At 41.6% G+C, this 12471-nt stretch overlaps 1 protein-coding gene across 2 annotated transcripts; it reads right to left on the bottom strand.

The window, feature by feature from the left end:
* Positions 1-191: 191 nt before the first annotated feature.
* LOC108145173 (putative inorganic phosphate cotransporter) lies at positions 192-7547 on the bottom strand. Of its 2 annotated transcripts, none has more exons than XM_017270405.2 (4): positions 7153-7547; positions 2644-2780; positions 902-1987; positions 192-632 (listed from the first exon to the last, which is right to left on the bottom strand). In XM_017270405.2, the coding sequence occupies exons 1-4, from the start codon at positions 7238-7240 to the stop codon at positions 468-470; spliced, it is 1476 nt and encodes a 491-aa protein (XP_017125894.1). In that variant the 5' UTR covers positions 7241-7547; the 3' UTR covers positions 192-467. The 2 variants fall into 2 exon arrangements, with proteins under 2 accessions (XP_017125894.1, XP_017125895.1); XM_017270406.2 differs by lacking the exon at positions 7153-7547 and adding an exon at positions 4005-4144.
* Between the last annotated feature and the right edge of the window lie 4924 nt (positions 7548-12471).

The following is a 12471-nucleotide window of genomic DNA, read 5'->3' as shown; positions in this document are numbered from 1 at the left end:
TTCACGTAATCCCCGACCTTATCCTCTACTTAAGAGTTTGTGCTCAAAATACCGAATCTTGACTTATATTGATAACATTTCTTCAATGTAAAATAAAATTATCTGACCTTCACAAAGCGAGCAGTTCCATCGGTATATGACCCCACCCACATTAAAATCCCACCACAGGTGGGAATCAAACATTTCTGTGGTTTTCTTTGCACATGTTTTACATGCGTATTTTATTATTTTTTTTTCGCATGGTTGATCTTATCAATTAGTCTATACAAGCTAAAACTTAGGTCAAGGGGAATGCAAATACAAAGTAGTCACAGTTAACAAATACAATTTACAAATATACACGCCCAATGCGAGAATGCATTGCGCCAGGCTGCAGTTAGGATTGACAGTTGAAGGGTTTGGAGCAGAACGAAACTAGCTGACTAGCGGATCCTGGACCCAGTTCACCAAACTCAAGCCCCGCCCGTCTAGTGCTGCGACTCCACCTGGGGCGTGGAATTGCGACGAGGCTTCGCCGGAGGATCGTTCCAGGGCTGGACATTCGCCTTGCCGAAGATCACGAAGAGCGTGTTGCCCACCAGGTAGAATCCAGCGGCGATAAAGAACACAATGCGCCACTGCTCGGGATCGTGCTGGAATATAGATAGTGGAGTATATGTTAGTAGTGAAATTTAAAAATTTGCATTTTACATAACATTTTGATTTTGGTTAAAATAACATTTTCTTTTTAATTCCAACAATTTTTATGCATATTAATTTTAAAGATAATTTTAGTTGCACAGACTTTATTTTAAATCTCATAAATCAATAAACATGATTCTAAATTACTTCTGAGGACTTTATGTACTGGACTCAAGAAATAAAATATTTGTAGTTTCAGTAACTTTGCTTTTGGACTCACCTCGTTTGTGACAATGAAACCCACGATCAGCGGGGCAATGATGCTCATGATGTTGGCCACTCCGTTCGTGATGCCCATGAGGACGCCCGCGAAGTTGGGCGACAGATCGATGTGGTTCATGTTGAAGCCCAGGTAGGTGGCTCCGTTCATGCCCACGGTGAAGCAGAGCAGTACCACAGCCAGCTCCGACTGATCCTTGTTCACGTAACCCAGGCAAATCAGTGTGATCATGGGGATCCACAGACCAATGGAGTTGAAGAGTTTCCTGCTGGTCACCGTGGTGATGCAGTTCCGGTTGTTCAACTGCGCGGAGATCGTCGAGAACACAAAGGACATGGCGAACATGCACACGTAGGGCAGCGAGGAGAGCAGGGCGTTCGACTTGATGTCCTTGCCCAGGATGTTCTTCATGTAGCTGGGGATCTCGGTGAGCAGGGTCCAGAAGCCCCAGTTGTGGACGGAGTGGGCCACGATCAGGACGAGGAAGGCGGGCGAGGTGAAGAAGCTCAGCCAGGGCGTGGGCAACTGCTCCTTCGGCAACTCCTGGGCACTGTTCACCTCGCTGGCCTGCGTCATCTCGATTAGCTTCTTCTCCTCCGCCGAGATGCTCTTGCACTCCGCTGGCGATCCCGCGCCAAAGAAGAAGTACACCACCGACCACACGCAGCCGACTCCGCCGGAGATGTAGAAGATACTGGGCCAGCCGATCGGCGATGCGGCGATCACCCCGCTGGTGGCCAGCATGACGATCGTTCCGAACTGGTTGCCCGAGTAGGCGCACGTTCCCAGCGTCGCCCTCTCCTTGGGCGGCGCCCACTGGGACAGGATCGTGTGGGTGGAGGGGAAGACCACACCCTGGCACAGACCCTCCACCACGCGCAGGGCGCAGACCAGCTGCCAGCCCCCAATACGGGCGCAGATGGGCGTGAGGATGTTCAGGATCGAGCAGATGGCCAACCCCGAGAGGATCATGATCTTGCCGCCATACTTGCGGGCCAGCTGACCCGACGGCACTTGGGTGACCACGTAGCCCCAGAAGAAGCTACTCAGCAGCAGGGACTTCGTCTTCTCCGACCACTTGTATTCCTGAAAAAATTCAAGTAGTTCAAAGTTAGTTTTTCTTGATTACAACAAAATAAGTAGTCAATCGATTTGGCTAGAAAAATTTACGTTTAAAGTTTATAATTTACAAAAAAAAAACCAATTAAAAGGTGTTTGTTTTAGTCAACAATTTACATCTAAAGCTTACAATTTATAAAATATATTTTTTAATGTTGTTAAAATACAATATTAGTTACATTTTGCATTTTAGAAAATGATAACGGTATGTTAGCTTTAAGTTTATTTAAACTTCTTAAAACTCTAAATGTTTTTAAAACTTTTTGCAGGTAAGTGCAGGTATAACTCAAACCTTTTATTTTATTTTCAATAAAATGACGATGTCTAAATAAATAAATATATAAAGATTCATTTGTCAAAATCACCTTCACAACAAGATATTAAATACATTTTTAACTTAATTAATAAATATATAAAGATTCATATGTCAAAATCAACTTCACAACAAGATATTAAATACTTTTTTTTCTATTAAGTCAGGCATACCAAAAAATGTAATCATTAAAATTTATGTTTAGAATGTTACTATACGTTTCGTGGTTTTTATGGCTAAAATTGTTTATTATTAAAATAAACATTTGAAATAAAAAAAAAATTAATAAAAAATACTTTATTATACTTACAGGGAAATCGGGGTTGACGGAGGCGGCATCGGTCATGGCCACCACGGCCACCGAGAGATTCACCCGTAGGGCGTAGGCCACCGTGAGGGCGAAGAAGAGCAGGAAGACCTGCAGGTGACGCACGCCCAAGCCGGAATCTGAAAGCAGCCAGAACGCAATCGATTAGGTTACGTATTGAACTGAAGACCAGCCCAATCAATGGGCAGTCAGTCATCGATTAGCCACGCTTATCAGCTATCAAGCGCGTTATCAAAGGCATACATGTTATGGAATTGCGGCTGTGTCTGTAGGTCACCTGTAGGACGCTTGTGGCCAAGATTCGGGATTTGCCGTTGGCGTTTTCCAGTGACGCAACAGGCAAAAGAGCCGAGAGCGGGCCCCCAGCGAAATAGATTTATGACTGACAGTGTAGAAGGAGCTGGCGCTTCTTTCGCCCATTATAGCCGTAATTTACGCCTAAATTTATCATCCCTTATCAGCCAGACAAGCGCTGGAGACAAAATTATTTGCCTTTCTATTTGCATTAGGGGGGCAGCTTCTGTTTCTGGTTTCTGGATTACGAAAAAAAATTCCATTCATAGATATGGCGCCGAAATGTCGGCGGTGTCTGGCACTCTGCACAACCCACATTTAACCCCTTTGCCCCTCCGATTTTAGATATGAAACTATATACCTACATATGTAGTGGGTTAGTTTGCTGTGTTTGTTTAATCTCAAGTTTGCTGACAGGGATTAACTAGCTATGAGTGCGCCATTAAATACCAGTTGCACCAAGTGCTTTAGTGCACTCGTAAAGTCCTGAATCGCGCCCCTTTTTGCTTTTATATGCTCTGGCTGAAAAATGGGGGCTCGTCTTTTATGGATATTCTCTTATCATGGCTGATAAGAGATCCTACGCCATTTCTTTTCAGTCTTTGGAGAGCTATGTACTCCAGGTGCACCTTAATCTTAAAATATCTTGGGAAGAAGCTGTGGTTAAGTTTGGACTGCCTTGAGGTCGAATGCATGTTCGTTTTTAAAATTATTTGACAATACTTTAATCGCGATTTAAAAATTTACTTTACAGGATTTAAGAAATTCTTCTTATCTTTTGGGAATTTTCAAGATAATTTTATTCAATTTTATCAGAAATAAAAAGTAAACTTTCATTGGAGATTTTTTAACTTCCCGTCTAGAAAATACCAAATAAAACTTTCCGCAAGACTAACAAGTTTTTAAATTAATTAAGTTCTATTTTTAAGCACTCAAAAAAAATGATCTATCTCCTTTTTTTAATATTTCAGAAGAAAAAACCAAATTTATCCGACAAGATTTGACCCTTATCAGGTTCTGTTTGCAGAACACCTTAAGGCAGGACCCACCTTCCTCCTCAAAGCGACGATTCTTCACAGTGGTAACCATAGTTGCGATTGAGTTAATTAGTTCTCAATTAAATTATGTGGTAATTCACAGCCAGGCACTACCGTTCGGCTTGGAGCCTGTTCACTAACTGATGGCTTCTTGGCCGAGCATCCGCAGGTGCTTTACGCAAATAGTCAGATCACCTAACTAGCATCGCCTGCTGGATGTGTAGGTATAAGTATCTGTAACATAGAGCTACTGCTCGGGGCGCATCTGTATCTGTATCTGTATCTGCATCTGTATCTGTATCTGGGCCTGTGACGTTAACTGTCGCTATGATTTGTTGGCTGTGTAAAAGCGCGTGGCAGTTGCTCGTCGAATGCAAACGAGCAACAGCTTCACACACTTGCACCCACGAGAACCCCTGAATTTTTGAACCCCGCGGGGGTGGAGGTTATCTGCAGCCTTTGATGTAACCAAATCAGGCATTATGCACCGATTTACTGATCACTGGGCCAAGGCGTGCTGCACTCCTATCAGTGATCCAAAATTATCTGCGATTTATGGCCTGCCAATTTTGAAATCGTTTTCCGTTGGCTTCCAAGTTTTGAGCAGGGGGAAATTGGATCGTAGTATTCAAACTAGAGCTTTTCATTCAGTCAAAAAGCTCAAGCCCCAAAAGCTGACTACTAAAAGCTCCAATGTTATTGTTTACTACAGTGGGCTATCACTATAACGAATTGTAACTAAACTTTCAAGCTCTTGTTAACCACAAGTCACGCAATTACAGATGTAATTAAACCAGCTATCACCTAATGGAATTATAAACTTTAATTAAATTCTGTTCCCACACTGATGCATTTGCACTCAATGAATGGATTTCAGTACGACCTCTGGACACGCTTCTGGCGTAAATCCATCACCGCTTGGGGGTATTACCGCTATCAAGGCTGATAAGGATATGGCACCGATGGCCGATGTGGCAGTTGGAGTGGAGTTTCCCCCGAACGCGTTAATACCAACGACTTTCAAATGTCCAGGCACTTCAGTTTCGCATTGGCCAGATAGCGAGCGCCACTCGATGGCATTTTCGATGGGCCCTGATAAGTGGGTGGGGGTCTGGACATGACCGTCAAGTGGCCGGTGTATCCGACATAGGTGTCACAACATGCCACAGACAAGGCCCAGCCACTGGGCCACCTTGTGCCGCTGGATAGTCGGATGGATGGATGGATGGGTGGATGGATGGACGGCTGATAAGCCAGCTTTTTGGCCGACTTTTTGACCGGTGTCAGCTAAACGCACGAAAAAACTGGCAGAGCGGGTTTCGCTAAGCGCTATAACCACCCCCAACACAGCTAAAAAAGTTGATCATGTATAAAGATCGAGATAATTGTTTAACGTTTTTGGAGAAATCTTGTTTTCAATGAAAATTATTAGGATATTAACGATCAGAATTGATGAAACTTACATTATCAAAATTCATTTTGATGATTGACATATGAATTAACTTGAAAGTTCATTATTGATTTTGTTTATGATGTCTAACAATCTAGTTAGATCTATTATAGATGCAATTTTTTGCTGTGGAATTGGTGGCCTATCAGCACCCCATAACCTTCCGTTCTACCTGTGATTTGTGACCCGACTTGCGGTGTCAGCCTCGTCTCGATTTGTGTTTTATTTTTTTTTTGTTGCGTTATTTATCGGGCGCCATGGCGCCTGCCTTGCCGATTTGAATATCTAGCGAAATTATTTAAATATACAATTACAAGTAATCCAAACATGGTTGTTTATTTTGAGCGCACTTGCGTAATTTATGCTCTGACGGAAGAGCTCCCCGCATTTTGTCAAGTGCTAATGAATTTGCATGCAGGCCATTTGGCGCCCGATAATTGCACGCAGCTCTAAATAAAGATTTGCGATTTATCAGTGATAAAACCAGTGTGTGTGTGTGCGTGTGTGCATATGTAATTAGCTAGGGGCCTCATCCCTAAAGGCTTGGCTCCCCTCCCATATGCAGCCACTTATCCACTTCCCCCTCGGCTGGCATGCCAAGTAGTGGTTGTTGCTCCGTTTAGTCAAAGCAGGAACATAATAGGAAATATGTGAGATTTATGTTTTCGCCATATACGCGGCCGACTCTAATTGTTCAAAGAATCGTATCGCTCAATCTGAATCTGTAGCCGATGCTTGCCGTTGTTTAGTCGCAGTATTTTTGCAATAGTTGCTCATTAGCCGCCGGTACTAAACTGGATTCGCCTCAGACAGCCTGTCGAGTATTGGCTTCAATCTCTTTGTGATCTGTTTTGTTTTTTGCGTATTCCACATACGCCCCGTTGACTGCCACCCAAACAAAAAATGAAATCAATTGAATAGCTGTGTGTGTGTTTGCTTTTGCCCTGGACGCAGATTTGCATACAAACTTTGATGATTTATATTTGTGGGCACGCTTCCTGTCTGTCCGATTTATCCGTTTTCCGGACAGACCCCTCAGGCTCACAACTTCACGCGAAATAAAAGCCATATTTAATGAGCAGCCGTTTTGGGCCATAATTAGACTACACTCGAGCCAGTGACTAAGCCACTTCGAGCCAAAACCCCAGTTGGTACCAAGAAAACACTTGTTGCAGTGAGAACACACATGCCGAATAACGTCTAAACAAAAAGTTCACTGCGTCACTGCCACTTAAGATTTAATCACTTTTGCTGAAATTAGCAGTTTACCCGCACTTCAGTATTAATTGTTCAACCTAATCAAACAGCACTTCGGGTTTGGAAAAGTTTCGGCGATTTTTATTGGCGGCATTTAGATTACTATGTATATTAGAAACAGGTTAAAAATTAATATTGCCAGTAACAGTTTAAAGCTTTCATTCGATTTTTTGATTGTGTTTTCTATTTAGAGTATGTCGCACATTTTTAGTAAAGTTACTAAGATTTTCATAATTCGTTACTACCCTTAGTTATTATTTTAAAAACGTATAACACATTCCATGTCGTAACCCACTTTTTAAACGATTTTTCTAATCTATTTTTTAACGCGTTCTCGAGTGCATTTATGAGCCCCCAAGTTAATTGTCATTTTCTACGGACAATAGTTACTTAAGGCCCGACTTACTGCGGTTATCTAACCGTAGTTCGCTGTTATCGAACTGCTCCACTTACGTTTGCCCACGGCCTCATCCTCTTTTGTGGAGTTTTTCGCGTCCATGTTCATGGATCCATTGCTGCCACCGCAACACAAGATCTTCATGATGTCCGCTTTTTGTTGACTACTTTTAAATTAAATATGTACTATACGAAACCCTCTTCGCTGAGAGTTGGCAGTGGTAGTGGGAGGTTTTTAGTTGTACAAGTATTATTCAATCACTTTTACGGCTGACCGTTCTTAATGCGGCGTACTAATTGAATATTGGCCAGCGTTCGAGGCAAATGTCACCATATTCACAACTGTTGCAATTGCTTTCGTTACTGCCCGCTGATTTCGGTTGGTTTGATGTGAGCCACTTGACTACCGCTCTCGCCGCCGCCGCGTTTTCAGACCGACTGAACGCTGAGACGGCGCGCGGACTCCATTTATACGCTGCTCGATCGAGATCGGCCACTCAAACACGCTCCGCGCTCGCACGCCGACGCCGGGGCTCCAGCTACGTCACCGGAGGTTCGAGGCACTGCACTCCACTCCACTCCACGGCACGAAAACCACTCTCCACGGCGATTCCGGCGAAGGGAGAAATTCCTTGGCCACTTGCCCGGTTCGTGGACAGGTTGTGGGGTGGGCGTAGAGATATCCGTGAAATCGAATCTTATCGAACTCATCTTTAGATTACCCCGCCTTGTCAGGGCCGCCTTGTACTACATACTACGACATACAGCACATACTGTGGTACCGCTCAAGTGGGCGGACCTCGCACCCAATCAAAGGAGCCCCTCATATGATGCTCTTGACACAATGATATATTCGCGGGTATCAAACATTCAATCCCGAGGGCGGTGCGATGGCCTGCACCCCGAAAGCACGGAAATGGGCCAGTGGAAAATTTATGGCCCATGGGGTCTTCACTTCGGCGAATGAATGAAACCTTTTTGGTAAACAGAGATTGGGTTATTGGCCATGGGCGAGACAAGGGAAGCCCCGAACCGAACCGAACCGCAAAACAAAAAAAGAGCGTAGAGTGGCGTAGCTTTAAAACTGGTTAAGCGATCACTTGCCGTACTCGTGGATGCCACGGAACTTCAAGCTTAACGATGTGTCTAACTATCTAGGGGTTTTCCGAAATTCCTGCCAGTTAGTGGAGTAGAGTGTGTAGTGTAGTGTAGTGTGTGATGCTCTTGACATTAGGGCACTTTCACTTTCACTTTTCACCCGTCCAAAAGGGGGCAATTAGAAGTGTTCTCGGTAACAGCTCAGCCGCCGGGTGTTGATTAAAATTCTTAGTTATGCATAGTTCATGCTTGGTCGCCCCAATGGAATTCGTTTCGGATCTCGCCTCTCTAACGCTTTGTGTTTTTTTGCTCATTGTGTTTTTTTAGATACCAACTGGAATATCTGCAATTACCCCGCAACACGTAGATACAAGTATCTCATTGCCTCGAATCTCGGGCTTGGTTCGCACATTGCCAAATTTATAGCAACGCGAATGAAAGTTCGATCTAATGGTGCGTCAGCAGGGCAAACAAGTGGCTTAGATAGCTTGCAAAGTATCTGCCAGACTTTGCCGAAATGAAAACAAACGAATGCAAACTGATTATCTACAGACGCTAACAACGGAGTCGAGCATCGAACAAAACCGTCGAACGTGTGCTCCCTGGTAGCTGTGCTAATCTGTCTTAAATCCTCCCAATCAATCGAATCTCAAATCGGTACCAGGCGGGGGGACGACTCGTCAGTAGCCCACCTGTCGTGATGCCTCTATTTGATTTCCGATCTCATCAAGCGAGTTTCGGGTCAATGAGAGCGAACTTAACTCGGTTTATTGTTGGTAGACGAGTCACGAATCGATTGAAGCTGTTTTGGCAGATATTGGGAGTAGGTGTAAATAACTATAATACCCTGCCAGCCGATTTCATATTTCATAACATTCCATTAAAATTCACTAGAGATTTTAAAGCTGTGATGGATGTCTAAAAGGTTGATTCAAGATCGCTACATTTATTTTTGTATTTATTACAAAAATTCCCATTCTTAAAGTTCCTCACATGACTAAATATCATTTTAGATTTCTTAGGATTTAACAAATAGTTTTTAAAAATTATTTTTTGAACTCTTATTCTGGTAAATAAAAAAAAATGTATAGATATCTCAGAAAATAATTGGATAAAATTCCCCTTTTGGATCATTAACTAATTGCACCCTTATAGATATTTTACATTTATAACTATCATAAAACGCTGATGTAACTTTAGATTCGAATGCATTATTTAAGCCTTTGTTCGCCCAATTTAGTTTGTACCTAGTCTGCCCTATAAATAATTGAAATCCCCACTGACAGTACCGAATTAATCATGTTCCGATGGCCGAATGTTATTTTAAATTCACCGATCTCGTGCTAGGCACAAATGGTTCCCCCACAAAACCCAAATGTTAGCTCTTAATAGATCCATCAGAGACTAAAATAACTCGCTGTCGGATGGAAATCGATTATTGGTTTATGTAAATTGGAAAGGCCTGTCACAGGGAATCTTTTCCGCTGCTGAATGATGCAGCATTTTCCGATCTCCAACGATTAACCACCACCCCAAACGACCGATCACGCTATGCTCCACTGGCAAAACTGTGTTTTTGTTTTAGCTTTTCGCTTTTCACGTGTCAACTGGCCAAAGGGGCGGCGAATTGGTTCGAAATAATTGCCCGTAAATGCAATTACACATCCTCCGTCCGTTGGATTTTATAGGGCGGTTGTTCGGCCAATTACATTCCGTTACACATATTTTCAAGCCAGCTGTTGTTGATGAATTACAGATTTGCCGAGCACCTATTAAACAGACTTTCTGCGGATTGCATAAGTGCAGGCTTCCCCCGATCGGCCGAGATCTGTGATGAGTGGCTGTCAAGTTCTTAATATGCAAAACGTGCTGGTTTTGTGTGAACTTGGCCACAGACAAGTCAAGTCGACTTTAGTTCCTCAATACTAAACTATAGCTATAGTGTTTACACCACCCCCTCGCTGTGTCACATGGAAATTCAAGTTCAAGTCGCTCCGTTCAATGGAAATCGAACGAACTCCCGCTAAATTGGCAAGCTTTGTTGGCCCCGCCAATAACTGAGTTAAGTACGACCGATGTTGGCCATTTGGCTGTTTGAGCGGCCCGTTGCGCATGTTAATTGCCGACCGAAAGCCGATTTTGGCCGGCGATTAACGCGCTCAGATGACATTGATGGGGTACTTCCCCACTTCCACATACCACCTCCCCTCCAGAACTTGGGTATTCCGATAGCGAGTTTTTGCGGTCTTTCAACCGAACTCATCATCTATGTGTTGCACCAGAAAAAATATAGTTTTCAATTTCATAATTACAGAAAATTTCAAAAGATTTATTTTCTGATATAACTGACAGTGCTAATATAACTGGCAGTGCTTCTTAAATGAATTTATATTTTATGATCAACCAGAAATTATTTTAGTATTGAACATTCACCACTATAAAATACATATATCCTACACAAAACATCAGTAATATCCTTTTAGTCATAGCTCATTGAACAATGAATTAAATGTGCCAAAAAACTTAATCATAAGATGAGCATTACTTAAATGATTCACTTCGATGAGTTTACTGAACCGTAATTAAGATTTGTTAACGCGAACTTTTACTCTGTAATGCCAATAAGTATTTACCTTTTATAAAGGAGGAAAATTCATTTTATGACGGATTTATGTTGACTAGAACATCATAAATTGTTTTCTGTGTGGGGAAGCTCAATATGTAGATTTCCTTGGGGATTTCATGGGATGCAAACATAAACGTCACTGTCATATATTTTTATTAATTTTGCGCTGCGAATTCGAAATGAATCCGATTGAATTGGGCTACGTTGTCTTAGGCTCGCAGGTGCCCACCTTGTCGACGTCAGAGCGAAATTGAACAGCCAATATGAGGCACTTGTTAACATGTTAACGCGATTTGAGCCAAACAGAGTTGGCAGCTGCGTCAGCTGGCCCTCCTAATTTCAGCTTTTAGCGCAGCTTATTCGAGGAATTTTCCGCGCCACTTGACAGCCGCGAAACACAGAGTCTTTCACATCCCTTATCTAATCGATGCTGGCCGAAATTAATTACAAATCCATCAGTTGCCAATTTGCGACAAGCGCCATAAAGCAATACAGTCTAATCGGCCACTTCCGTATCAGGAGCGCTAAGTAGTAAATACTGTGCAGAGGGCAAAATAAATCCTGAAGTAAGATTGTCAAAACACAATCAAAAACATAGGCCCCTGAATGCGGCGATAAGGGGCATAAATAATTTCTCCGCCCTGTTCGAATTCCTTTCCGCTTCAGCACACAGAAGCTATGTATGTTCGAATTTGTAATTGTCACAATTTTACAAAAAAAATACAATAACTCACAACAAGTGCCTTTTAGTACTGCTAACAAAAAAAGCCCCAGACGGGTTTCATCATTAGCTTTTGTTGGTTTATTTTTAGCCACTGGCTGCAGTTCAAACTAATTACAGCTAAGTTATTAAGAGTTAATTTTTATATTTGAATTTGCATTTATATTTAAGAAACGAGCGTGCGTCAGTTGATTTTTGCTCTATGTTTCAATATCAATTTTAGAAACGTGCGTCAGTTGATTTTTGCACTATGTCCTATATTCTAACTGACAAAAATGGAAGTTAAATATATATATATATATGTATATATATGGCACAAGAATTAGAAATCTACTATTAGTATCAAATTTAAATTTACTAAAATGTATTGTTGTGCTCTTAATTTTTATTGCTAACTCTTTTTAAAAATAGAATATTTAAGTTGCGGTGCAGTTAAGAAAAGTTAATTTTTAAGAATGGTGGAGCCTAATGTCAAACGTTTCAATTTTTTTTTTCATTTTTCAGAAGTTAAGACTCGTGGACTAAAATATTATATCGATTTTGATGATCTATAAAGTCAAACGTTTTTCAAATGTTTTTATTAATTTTATAAGAATTCAAACTCAATTGTTTAATTTCTACGAAAAAATATTTACTTTATGTCTTTTTATGAGACGCTTATAAATAAATTATATAAATTATAAAGTTTCAAACAAAATAAAAATACTCCAAAATCCGTTTTACAATATAACTATATGTTTAAAATGAGTGCCGGAGTGCACTTAATAGCTATTAAAGTAAATATTAAAAACAAAAACGGGAAAGTTTAAATACAAATTCAACTTGCAAATGAAAGCACTTCTTAGAAAATTTCGTTTTTTGGCTTTTTTTTACCAAGGCGACGAAGAGTTGAGGCAGAACGCAACCGTCATCTAAAAAGATCTAAAACCTA

This window comes from Drosophila elegans, unplaced genomic scaffold (assembly GCF_018152505.1).
Source record: "Drosophila elegans isolate 14027-0461.03 unplaced genomic scaffold, ASM1815250v1 contig_133, whole genome shotgun sequence".
NCBI classification, from domain to species: Eukaryota; Metazoa; Arthropoda; class Insecta; order Diptera; family Drosophilidae; genus Drosophila; species Drosophila elegans.
The sequence above is the reverse complement of the archived record's forward strand: the minus strand, read 5'-3'. Positions and strand labels throughout refer to the sequence as shown.